The sequence below is a fragment of the Schistocerca piceifrons genome, chromosome 6 (genome assembly GCF_021461385.2).
Source record: "Schistocerca piceifrons isolate TAMUIC-IGC-003096 chromosome 6, iqSchPice1.1, whole genome shotgun sequence".
In the NCBI taxonomy this organism is placed as follows: Eukaryota; Metazoa; Arthropoda; class Insecta; order Orthoptera; family Acrididae; genus Schistocerca; species Schistocerca piceifrons.
In genome coordinates this window covers 137,943,447-137,956,850 of record NC_060143.1, presented here as the reverse complement: position 1 = coordinate 137,956,850, position 13,404 = coordinate 137,943,447, and the positions used below count along the sequence as shown (strand labels likewise).

Sequence of the window (13,404 nt, the reverse complement as noted above, 5' to 3'; positions counted from 1 at the left end):
CACTCATGAAATTTATATGGCATTACCCATTGACGTGAGTGATTCCATAGCAAGGAGTCGCTAAATGTGAAAATATGGCAAGACTAATACGAAATAATATGTATATCCTCAATCAATTTATGGTAACTATTTAGGTAAATACGCCTATTAATGGCATCATAATACTTTCATTCACTCATGAATTTGAAGCTAATAATCCAAAAGAGACTGACAGAAACCATAACATCTACAATAAGGTACCATGAGGAAAAACCTCAATTAAGCTTGTGCTCAGAAAGCTATTAACTGTAGGGGCGAAAAGATTTTTATGACGCAATAGAGCAACTGGTACACACTTAGATTACTACTTCAAGAAACTGAAGTCAGTTCTTACTGGTGAATTATTCTGGTCCACAGTCGAAGCATTAGCTATAGCTTCTAAAAACTAAAACAAAGTTTCATCATTAAATATTCTACAAATGTCTATGTATTATAAATTTACAAAATGATGAATTCAACATTGAACTAAGCAATTACAAAAGTAGCTGAGTCATCTTCAAAATTTCCAACAGGTGACTTGCTCTACTTTTTCTTTAAAATTTACCATTAAATATCAGACTTGACATCGTTAATTGAGGAAAAAAGCGATCCGTAATAGTGCACTAGAATTTATCTGTGTTGATTGGAATATAAAGAAGCTGTCAGATAATGTTTTGTTGTCGTTGAACAACCGTGCTCAGAGCCACAAAAAATACTAAGGAGCGGGTATAACCTTCAACAATGCAACTTTTTTGGTTACGTCTCATAGTGTGTTTTGTGAGACCAGTTGCATTATAAGCTATTGCACGTTATCTTGTCTTAATCGTTAAACATTTAAAAAAATAATTATGATATAATTACCTGAAATTGTCAAGATGGAGAGAAGCGACCTCAAATATATTTGTGTGTCTGTAATTGTTTTAAAAAGTATTAATTTTTTAAAAATTGTCTACATTGCACTTAGTAACAATAATGCTATTACTATCTAATTACGACTTAGACAATTAAACGTTTATAAATATTTAAAAAATTGTATATCAAAAAAGTTATATTTTGAACTTTCACCAACGTGCTTTTTGATCCTGTTAATCGTTTGCCTATAGTTTTCCTAACTCTGTAAATGGTTATTCAGCAAGTGAAACCGGTTATTCTGTTTCTTTATATTGCGATCAAGACAAATATATTTATAGTTATTTACATTAAATGGAAGGCAGTTTTATTGAACAGCTGTTAGCCTTATTATGACAGTTAATGATTTCTCGAAACAGGCTGTGATCACAGATATAGAAGAGATGTCTTTGAATTATATCGAACGCAATAAATGTAGCTTCTGCTGTGTTACTGTTTAACTACAAGGGAACCGAATAAGGCACAATGTTAACGATCTCACTAAAATAAAACTAAGAAAAAATTGCCCAATGAGTACATCTGCAAGACTCAAGGTGCATTGAACTATTAATTTCACCTGTCACCAGCTACCACTGCAAATACACTATGCTGCACGAAGATAAATTTGCAAGAAACTTTCAAGAATAAAATTCAGTAGTAACACGAGACAGCTGCGCATCTTTTATTCCGGCATGTTAACAATGCGAGGCTGCATGCGACTTAGCAGGCTATTCGATCAACTTAGCAAGATATTCATCCATCCATGGCAACTGTTGTAGGACAAAAGCAGGTTCGTAGGTTAATTGACAGTTGTGGCGGTCATTTTCGTTCTTGAGTATTACAGAGTTTCGTGAAGGAGAACAGGAAGAACGTATTAACTCGTAGCTTCCCTAATACCACTGGCCCTAGTTAAGCAGAACGTTATGGCGATACTAATACTTGAAATCTAGTAATAAGACCTCGGAAATGAAGAAATGACACAAAATGCATTTTCAGGTTTCGTAGCGTATTCTGCTCTTTATTAGATAATGAACTGTATTTGGAATCTTCTCGGTGGGGTGATCACGCTCTTTCGTGGTACAACAGCTAGTACCTTCTACGAAAGCGAGGAGAAACCATTGACAGAAGCCAACTAAGTGTCTTCAGTGCAAATTATTCCTGGAATCCAGGATGTTTCCAAGATAGATTCCAAGAAGAATTCATCAAAAGTCAAGTAACAGTGTGACGCAGATGTTAAAGACTAGTTTTTGTCAACTCATCTTTGCAAGGTGGATACGAAAAATTAGGATACGTGATCAACTTTCTCCGAAGAAATATTAGAACGTAGTTGTTTACATGCGCGGAAATAATCACATTCTGTGAATGACAATGTTTCACATCATTTACTGTCTACGTAGATGTTGAAAGCATCGGCACACTGCGGAAATTTGAGTAGTTACCTGTTATGAGTTCACTGTTCCAAATAGGGCCCGCGCTGATGATACACTTCAACAGCAACTACTTTGGCAACACAGCGCACTAAAGGCAAATAAAGGGTAATTTAGCCCATTTTGATAATTAATCAATAACGGCAGCCAGCATGATTAGGATTCGAATGTCGTACAGGGAGGAACTGCAGAAGAAAATTTAAAATTCAGTGTCCGGTGACATTAGGGTTATTACAGGCTGACAATTAGCTGCGTTAGTCAAGGCTGGCACAAGAAATGTATGTTCGTCTTCTGAAGGAAGCACCTTGAGGCTTTTCATGGAGAGACAAGACAAACTACGTTGTGTTCATAAAGTGGTAGTCTGCCTTTCTACTCAAAAGTCATAGATGAGGACTACGAACAACTAACCACCATCTCGGTTTCACCACAAAATAGTGCTGTCTTACACTGGTTGCACCAACTTACGTATCCAGAAACCTATTCAACAGGCAGATTGATTAACTAGAAATTTAATTACGAACTTCTAACTGAAAACCATAAATTGTCAATTGCTGTATTTTTCTCATGACGGTCTCATGCAGTTTCTCCATCTTCAGACAGATGCATTTTTCCTCTTCTACAAGACGTTTTACGTTCGCCACGGCTAAAACCTGGTGTTATCCACCGACATGATTATCAGAACTCCAAAACCGTAACTGAGAAAAATGAGCGTTTATTATTCATATCTATGTATCATGTCATGTGAGCCCCAAAGCGATCGAAACCATAAGATTGCTTGAAGTGTGAGTTTGATCTCCACAGAACTGAGAATTTCGTATAAACACTCACTGCCAGTGTGTGTTAATAAAAATAGCGATTAAATGACAAGTTATTTATGAAACACTCGCTGGGAATTGGACTAGCTGCCACCGAGGTATGGTGGTTAGAACTTTAGGCAACTATTTGAGAATATTTTTGTTTCATTCTTTGTGAAATCTCAGCTGCTGTCATTTCATTCTCAAGTGTGGTTTTCAAAAGCGTTGCTGAAATTACCACAATAGCGTATTGGCTCAAAGAAAACAAGCATCATATTTAAAATGCCACAACGTAATAAAAATGCATTTGAGAATTAGAATATTTTCTCTAAATTTGCCGTGCGGAAGACACATTAAATAAATAGAAACGATGTGACAGCAGAAAACCTCTTTCGTACTGAAAACTCTATCTCGATTCCCGGTGACTAAGCCAGAATAACCTGTAGCAGTGTGTAAGGTTGTCCAATCAGCTGCTTCTGTCAATGAGAATAGTTCTACAAACTAGAATGCGCTGCACTAATGCAAATCACTATGGGATTGTGTTTGACACAGCACTTTACATTTGTTCTAGCTGCTTTGTTTACGGTAACAGGTAAACATTAACAAAGTGTAACGAATTTACAAGAACATCTGCCAGTAACAGCAACATTTTTAACATGTCGAACATCTTGCAGGAAAAAAAAAATGAACGGAGCAGTCGGCATAGACGCAAAGTTCACGAATAATGTCACTGACATTTATGAAAAGAAAAGCTCAAGACAGTAATTGAAGGTTATTTACGTACGTAACCGCTCAGACTTCATGGAGTGGACCACACTACAACTATGTAAGGTAAAACTATCTACAAGCCGAAGGATGGTCATATTGGAGACAGTTTCCCTTTAGCTTCCTTCTATCTTTGATCTGATTTATTCGGTGCGGTTATAATGGCATTTTCAGTCTGACATAGGCTCCGAACCACGATGTGCCAAAATTTTTCACATTAAAGAAGTGATAGGCGACAGAAAAAAAATTCTTGGACCGCTTGACGAGAGAGCCCCGGGTTTTGGATTTATAGCCTGGCACATACCCAGTGAGGTAGAGAATCACACTTTAATAAATAAGGATTAAAAACAAGTCAGTGACCTCTCTTCCATCATAAAATAAGCAAGCACTATGTATGGAGTAAAGCAGAACAGCGCCATCGCGACAAGACCGTGCCGTGTTTTACAGGAGATCCTCCTTGATGGGCAACGATCTGCCGCAGATTACAGTAACACTGTTACGCTGTCGCATTCACGAGGACACCAGTAAAATAACCGTTTGGCTATAAGGATTTAGATTTTCTGTGTTTTGCTAAATCGCTTAAGTCAAATGCTATGATGCTTCATTTGAAGGGTACGCCCGATCGACTTTCCCACCTTTCCCGGATCCTACTTTACTTTGACTCTAGAATTCGTAGTCGACGGAATGTTGATCTCTAATATTTCTTTTTGCACTAACATATTTTTAGGTGGTCTGTTTTCCAAGTCAGAATCGTACTGTGTTATTTATAGCATTTTCTCTGCTCGCTTAAGGACATATGGGCTGCTGTGCCGTTATGTATTTGCTCAAGGAAGGGAGATCGAATTCAATAAATCACAAAGGTAGCTCGGATCAGGATAGGGGAAGTGAGGGAGGGAGGGAGGGATAGAGAGAAGGAAAGGCGAGGGCGAGGGGAAAGAGAGAGAGAGAGACCGCGTCTGTTGAAGAAACCATCTTGTCATTAGTTGGAAGTAATAGGGAAACCTAATGAGACTGGTCGTACAGAGATTTGAACCTCGCTTCTCTGGGATAGGATACCAGAGTCTTGACCTCTGCAGCGCTTCCTTTTGCTCCAATAATAGTGAAACTCATTTGCAAGAAGTCGACATACGAAATGACTGTTCGGGAAACAACAGGTCGAATTTACTGAGGACTGATCAAGTTCTATGCACATTGCCGTCAGCTTTCCCCAGTGAACAAATCCATTTATTACTAATGTCGTTGTAAATTTCTCAGTGTCTGTAGACAAATAACAATGGGTCTGAAACTAACTTCTAAGTGAATTGCTCTAAAGATATAATGAATCAAGACTCACTAAATTTACAGGTTGAAATATATTTTGCGCAATGATAAAACGGAACATCAGAAGCACTATTGGAAGTTCGGGGAAAGAGATACCTCAATGTTGAAAGAAACATTCAACACATTTATGTCATAGCTCGATTTTCTGACATGTGACTCTGTCTTACACCACAAGCAATATATCAAGGCAATCGTGGCTGTTTTAACAAATGGTGTGCTACATACTTGTCTGCATGTGAAGCGATGCTATGGTGATCCTTTTCCCTGACAAATGGCTTGGTTCAAATGGCTCTGAGCACTATGGGACTGTTATCTATGGTCATCAGTCCCCTAGAACTTAGAACTACTTAAACCTAACTAACCTAAGGACAGCACACAACACCCAGTCATCACGAGGCCCCTGACAAATCACGGAAAGGCTTTCCGGCACGATATTGTGTTACGCCTAACGAACAAGGATTATTCCGTCTCCCATTGAAGCAGCACTACAGCGTCGCACAGTAAACGACACTGCGACAGATGATTTATCAAAGAGTTATTGCCTGCCGAAATAGAATATTTCCCTAGATTTTTACTGTCCATTTAGGTGTATATCCTTCTTGTAGGTCCCGATACCTATCACATATGTCAACCGGGCTTTTGCTTTCACGTGGTTTTATAACATCGATATTGATCTATTTTATGCTACTGTGTTCTGCGAGAACGCAGCAAACACAGTCTAGAAGTCTTGCTGCTTATGCTGTATACAGACGGCGATCCAGCGCGTACAGCTTGCAGTATCGTTGTTGCACATATTATTACATTTTGTCCTAAAATATTGCTACACAATAATCAGATTGTACATAGAAAGCATGTTGGTACAACACCCAACTTGTGTTCTTCAGTTTTACGTCCCATGCATTACAGAATTGACACTGCGTCCATCAGTCATGCCATAGAGAATATAAGCCAGTGTGATACTTCGAAGCGCAATTATGTTGGGATGGTGAGAACGATGCGTAAATAAGACAGATAGGCACCTCATTATCCTGCCGGCAACTGATGCTGATATAACAACTGCCGACTATCTACTGAGAAGGATGGTATAATATAATTATTGACTTTACTTAATTACATATTACAGGACGCATACTTCATAATACCAGTACATTATTTACGGGCGATGAAGTTGGCTTCGGGAGAGTATTTTCATAAAGATCGCATAAATATCTGGTGTTACCTTAATAGATTGCAGGGAAATGCGGTTGCTGACTATGGGCCTCGAACGAGTACGCTCTACAGCAGTTCACTCTCCGTTTGGATACGCGTAGTTTTATTTCACTAAGGAAATTAGTCACATCTGAGAACTGTCTTAACGTACAAATGCCTACAGCAAAGAAGCTAGGTAAAATGACAACGGGTACCGCATTTTGTAATTCGTTTAACAGATTTACTACCAATTCTGTGCTCCTCGTGAAGGACGGTTTCAAATTGGTACTGACAAAGTAGATCGTACTATGAATCGACAGGCTGCAACTAGTTGCCTGCAACCTGTGTGGTACTGTAAATCTGACACGAACAAAAAGCTTCAGACATAAGAAAATATTATATGAAACAAATTTTTAAGTTTGCAGATTACGCAAGGAAGACGAGAACAGTTGTTCGAAATATAAGCGAAAGTTTCCTGGGTCGGTGTTTCTCAGAGCGATCGAAAAGCAGCCTACTGCCGTTTATGTATGACTGGTGTATGTTATGAAGTAGAGGTTAAACTTTCTGGTATATCAATACATGTCCCAGAGCGAGGAATCGACCCATACCACACAAGCAACATTTTCGGAAACTCTCTTCTGTATGTTGTTATAGCTTACAGTGACGACAAGATTCAGGAATAGATTTGCCACATGTACGGTGCAATTCCTCCCATGCTTTAACTGCGCCTGCTACAGGAAAAAAAACAGTAAAACGGGTTTGAGCAAGAGTGCATGCGTATATGAAGAATGGTGAACAGCCGGCACTATACCTGGGGTGAGGTGAGGGTGGCGTCGCCCAGTCGAAGTCCGAGGCTGGGGCAGCACGGGATGAACGTCACCATGGTGCTCAAGTTGTCGCCGTGATGCAAGGTACTCCGCTCTTTCCGGGCACAGTCACTTACTGACCTCGATTGTTCCGAATTAGCACTAATGCCGGCAGAGACATCTCTCGCGCTAGAAGAAGTTGACCTCTCGTGTTTTTTGGCACTATATCGAACTTCAGAGCGTTTCTTTAAAGGAGCACACTCGGAGCACTTAAAAGATTCCTACTGTTTATTCCTCGTAAATACGTCGAATGTGAAATACTTCGTACTTACCTAAGTTTGTGCTAGAGGAATAACGTGTTGAAGATAACTATAGGAAGAACACAAGTTGTACGTACTTCAGCGCGCTTGCGCTGGTAACACAAACAGCTGTGAGCACATTACTATAAAAGAAATTTCACGGTGCTATAACCGTGAATGACTGTTCAATACCACAAATTCTTGTCATCTTTCGTTCGTGTCGTTTCATAGTCTTCAGGACAGTTGAGATTTATTGTATAACTGTTTTTTATTTTCACCACTTTTCTACATTGTCAATATTTCTTTCGCAGCGATCTACCGTAACACCGCTGTACAACTTCTCTCTTTGGCAAAATTTTTCTTCGCCGTCGCGGTGGAGTCCAAATGATTCGCTCCAAAGTCCCTCACACAGTGTTTCTTGTTTTCGAGCATTCAATTACTACACGGTGATAAAAACTCCAACTCAGATCTAATGACAGTCGTACATACGTCCTCATACTATTTACGTGGCAGCTGATTAGAAAAAGCACTTCATTGTTTTACTTTGCACTTTGTATAGTGTGTACGGAAGACCACTGCAGTCGGCGTATGCACCAATAAATGAGTTAACAATCAGATCAGCGGCGCGCCAACAGCCCTTTTGCAGCAGGAGAAGAGGTGAGGTGGAGTGGAGGCCCGAGAGAAACACAACTGTTTGCTGTGACAGTGTAGGGCGGCCGGCACCGCCAGCGCTTTTGATCGCCCGCTGCTGTTGACGCGAGCGCGTCGTCGGCTTCGCTCGTTTCCCTGACGCCGCTTATGGGCACTGTGCGCTGAAAAGTCGGCGTACTCTCCAAACAAACGCAGCGGCTGCGGCAGCCGCCGGCAAGTAGCAGCGACTGACAACGGCTGCTGAAGGAGCAGGCGCACGTGCAGCAGCCGGCAAGCTCGGGACTCTGCGGTATCACAAGGCTTCGGATGTAAATTGCCGTGATAGTTGCCTATGAGGCATAAAACAGAATTACTGAAACATGCAGGCAACACGCACCTGCCGTTTAAGAGGCTCAGCAACGGGGAAGGTAATTTGCAACACAGTGTGTCACGACTTGGCCAGTGTCACTTCCAGACCGTGTCGAAAAATCACAACGCCGAGACAGTTAAAAATGTCAAAGATCATACTGACATATACTGCTGAATGGATGGTAATCAATGACTTGCTGTCTCAAACACACAGATATTTCGTGACAAGTCTAAAAAGTATCCAGCGTTTTCTGTGCCTTCTGATGCATAGCAACAACGAAATTGAAATTAATTCGCTCTCTATCTCTGTCTCTTTCTACGTTATTCACCGCGCAGAGTAGCTACGATTCGGCGAGGCGTGCGGTCGTTCAAGACTTCTGTTAATCCTAACCGAGAACGCTCTGCGGGACCGTCACCAGTGCCGACACCGAAGAGCCAGCGAAAGCAGTAAAAACGGCAAACTATGTTGTTCTCGGACCATGTGGGCAGATAATGAAGACCTCACTTCTATTATTTAAGTGGTAGCCTCAAATTGACATTAATGCGCGGAGAATTTAGCCGCGGTGTCGTCGCTGGCGAGGGGTCGCGGCGAGAGGAGAACGGAGAGGGGGGAGGGGTGCAGAGGCGGGGGGGGGGGGAGAGGAGGAGGGGAATCACCCACAAAAACAAGAGCGCAGCGCACACGCGCAGCCGGCCTGACGTTTGCTCGGGAAGACGAATGGCGCGTCCCACGCGTCCCACGCGCGTGTGAGCCGTGGCGCCGTACACACGCAAGGACTTACTCTAGCGAGAGAGCCTCAGCGGGTGTCTTTCAACTATTTACCCAGAATGTAGAGGAGTTCCGTTGCTGATTGCACTCAGCGGATATGAAACGATCGGTAAAATCGTATCACCTGCCAGCAGGTTGTAATGATCACTTGCCCAATTTAGTACAAAGTGGTGCCACAATTAAACACTTAATTGACTTATTATATGAGAGTATCAGACGTTGGGCATTGGAGGAGAGTTCGTTACCCGTGTAAGCACTTCACTCAGGTTGCGCTCGAGTTCTTGGGTGAGCAAGGACTGCTGCTGTTGTATTCGCAGAAACAGAGCGAAGTTTTCTGATCTGCGGTAGAAGATCGGATATTGCTACTGCTGCAGTGTCTCTCCAGTACCACACCTCTAGATCTGATACGAAAATAGGACCAAGTCGCGCCGTTTTCAGTGCAAGAAACAATAATTGCTTAGAACAGTCACTCTACATAGGCGGTGATTGTTTACATTCTCATACATAACATCCAGCTGTCCCTGTAGATCTGCGGCAGATTTTGTCGTCCCGCAGAACGTAAGAGACAACAGACAATCACTAGAGGATTTCTTGCTAGCTAAACAGGGAACCCATGTTGAAGACAGCCGCACGACAGCAGTCCGTGTCGCTATTGTTCAAGTGATGACTATTCTAACAAGATTACTATACGCAACAACAGATTTCACACTGGCGATTAGGTACGAACGTCACACGCGTCACATTCTCTGCTGGTAACATGGACAGATGCAGCGCGATGTCCGAGGCGCGGGACGCGTTCCTAGAAGCGAGGCGTCGGAGAAGGCGCCGGGCCGGCGCTATCTTATCCGGACGCGCGGTCAGCACGCACTCACTCGCTCGCGATCACGCTCACGCACGGTCGCGCCGCCTGCCACACGCGCACAACGCACGCGCTGAGAACAGTGTGCGATCTTCCAGCGAGGCGCCTCGGCCGGCGAGGCCGGGCGGCAAAAAAGACCTCGAGGAGGGAAAGCGCCCGCGCCAATGGCGAGCCGCGCATTCCGCCTCCGGCCAATGGGGCGTCGCGAAACGCCGCGCTGCCTGCGTCGCGCTCGGCACTACCAGCTGATCGCAGCCGCCTGTTTGCACGCTTGATGCTCGCTAAAACTCGCGAGGCTCAGACCGTATGCAACTTACTCTCCCGTAATTACCTTTGGGTGCGCCAACGGTGAACTCTGCTACCTAGGATAAGTCAATATTTATTTTGCAGTGATGAAGCGGGTATCCCATGCATGTTTGGTTTCGGAATGGTAACGGTTTGTTACATTCACTCTCCCCCCCCCCCCCCCCCCCCCAAAGTTATTATTTGCAGTCACCCACACTTGTAACGTGTCAAATACGCTTATGATTTTAATGATAATAACACGTTTCACTAGAATAATATATTTTTTAAAATCAGCGCTTAGTACATCGCTTCAGCATAATATCCAAGAAATTGCAATTCAGAGAAATATAGCATCCGAAAAGAATTCGTATGAAGATTTGAGATAAACATGTGCACCCGTTTGTTCGTTTGTTTGTAACTCACACAATTCTACAATTTTTTTTCCGATCTTGATGGAATTTTGCGCACTTTACCTACGCGACAAGAGGAAGATCACTGTCTACATAAGATTTCGTAATCTGACTTGAAACGTAAACGTAGGCAATATACATAAAGGAGAGAAGTTATTACCAAAAATCTCTAAAAGTTGTTGGTATATTTACTTCAAATTTCTACACGATCTTCTAATGAACGTCGGGCGGACATAGCCTATATTTTTCTTTAATATGCACAATCTCTGTGGGGGTAAGAACTATCTACCCAAGGCAACTAGAAATAGACAGGTAGGCCATTCCGAGGTGTCTAGCTGCTTTTGTAAAATGTAAACTTTCACGACCGGAATTGTCACAATTAATAAAATATCCCAGGCTATTACGCCGTGGTCGAAGGGATTTCACGCGCTGCTATTGGGTAATGCGTATACTGTTATCGGGAATACAACGCGAGAGCTCAACACCAGCCTCATGTGCTGATTGTTGTTAAGTCTTGACGCACATAATTAAGCATCGCTTACATCTAAAATTATGACATTAACACTTTTATGTTATAATATCAGCCACCGTCAAGGACTTAATATTAAGATCTTGGGCATGTTACTGCGGTTTTAAATACTCACTGTAGCTCAGTTCGATGACGACACAACCCACTGAAGATTTCTCTTTGCGACCAGTTCTTTTTATTCTGTTTCAGCTTTTGGCTGCTGATGCCTTATAGGCTTATTCTAGCGAAAGGTCTAAATCAGCTGCCATATTCCTAGTTATGTTAATAAAGAACACGGTTGTGGGAGAAACCAGTTAGTGGTGCATAGAAACCAGTTAGTGGTGCATATCGGGAAACTTTTCTGTTACTGTAGAAAACTTTTACATCACTCCATTACATGTCGCCCATGAAAACTGCAAAATATTACTTCAGACTCCTTTATTTTGTTGAATCTGTCAGCTTGAGGAAAAATCAACCCACCTTTGGAGGTTACGCAGATCCAGTTATTGCCGGTGATGCAATCTGAATTCAGAGGAAATTTTTCTGGTACTGAACTCAAGGGACTGTCAATGCGCTTGCATTTAAATGCTACGTAATTCTCAAGGTAGTTGTGCTTCGCGGGATTCGCAGTCCTCTCTGATTGCTGGTTCATAACTAGGAAACCGCAACATATCTAGTTCTTGTTCACTGAAATTAGTAAGTCTAAATCAGCTGCCATATTCCTAGTTACGTTAATAAAGAACACGGTTGTGACGAACTTTATGAAGTTCTGTTCTGTTTCTTTTGTTGGAATAACATGTGACAGTACCTCGCTAGTACACTCTATAACGGACGTATTTGCCGACAAAGAGATGTCATCTGTATTTGCAGTCAATATTAGAAGCCGCATTCTAATTTTCATTTCGTAAGGCGTTGTTGGGTTGTCGTAAAATGCACTCGGGCAACGAATTTCGGAAAAAATTCTCCAAAGAGTTTTGGTTTAGCCTGAAAGTTAAGAATTACGATGCTCCCATATTTTTATGTCACTGTAAAGTCAAAAGAGAGTGTTTATTGAAGCTATTAAACCCTTCTGGAATGGCAGCAGACATTGCTTTTTCCCACAATGCATGTTAGAACAAACCTAAAGGAAGCGTTTTAGTGTGTTCTGTCACAGCTTTCGTAAGATACAGCACTTTTCAGAGTACCAGGTCTGCACTTGAATTGTTTGCTCCATTCCTGAAGTGTTAACCGGCAAGGAAAATGGTAGTTTTTTTTTCTGGAGGTAAGTAGACGCTCTTAAGATGCGATATCTTCCGGAGCCCACTTCACTCACTTTTTATTTATGACAAGTTCGAAACTGGCCTGGTGAGAAACATCGAGACAAAATGCTATTTATAGTATCTCTAATTTTATTGTTTTATTCCAGAGTAAGCACATCTATTTATTTCCGCAGCATACTTCGATCACTTGGCTTCAGGGCCTTGTTACTTCTTTTCAAAGTATGCTTTTCATACCTCGGCAGTTGTTTTTCAGATTTTAATCTGTTTCTTTCTTCAGATCCTTGCGTTATTCACATTAATAAGGTCAGCTCTATCTTCCGGAAATCGAAAACGACATCCGCAGTTTTATGTGAAGTATTTTTGCATTCAGTAATGGCACAATGTTTTCTGCTTTTGCTCATAGTACTACAAAACGGCCAGCGATAAGAGTAGGTAAGACGTGACTGAATTCTGTTTATTTTAACAGAGAGGGATGGGAATTTGCTATTATTAACAACGCACTTGTAGTGTTCTCGTTACCCGTATTCCTAATGACGTCACGCCGTTTGGCCAGCAGTCTGCGCAGGAAAGCCAATATGGCACCCCCTGCCACCTACCAATCAAAGGGATGGGGATCAAAAAGAAGCTTAGCTCGGGAGGTGTGAATTCCCAGACTTCATTAGTCCCGTATTTCAGAATGAGAGCAATTAGCGACTCGCAACGAACTTTACACATAATTTCAAATCTTTACGATTTTTTTCTCGCTGGGAATCACTACAAGGAAAAAAATTTTATCGATTGCTACTTTTCCGCTGTTCCTGCAGTAAAAGT

The 13,404-nt window shown here is 41.9% G+C and overlaps 1 protein-coding gene across 1 annotated transcript in view; it reads right to left on the bottom strand.

The window, feature by feature from the left end:
* The window catches only part of LOC124803195 (eyes absent homolog 2), a 228,017-nt gene extending 218,914 nt beyond the window's left edge, over nt 1–9,103 (bottom strand). The window contains exon 1 of the mRNA XM_047264376.1: nt 7,212–9,103. Within this exon, the coding sequence (XP_047120332.1) occupies nt 7,212–7,283 (72 nt within the window). The 5' untranslated portion in view covers nt 7,284–9,103. The remainder of the gene's footprint in view (nt 1–7,211) is intronic.
* Nucleotides 9,104–13,404: the final 4,301 nt, after the last annotated feature.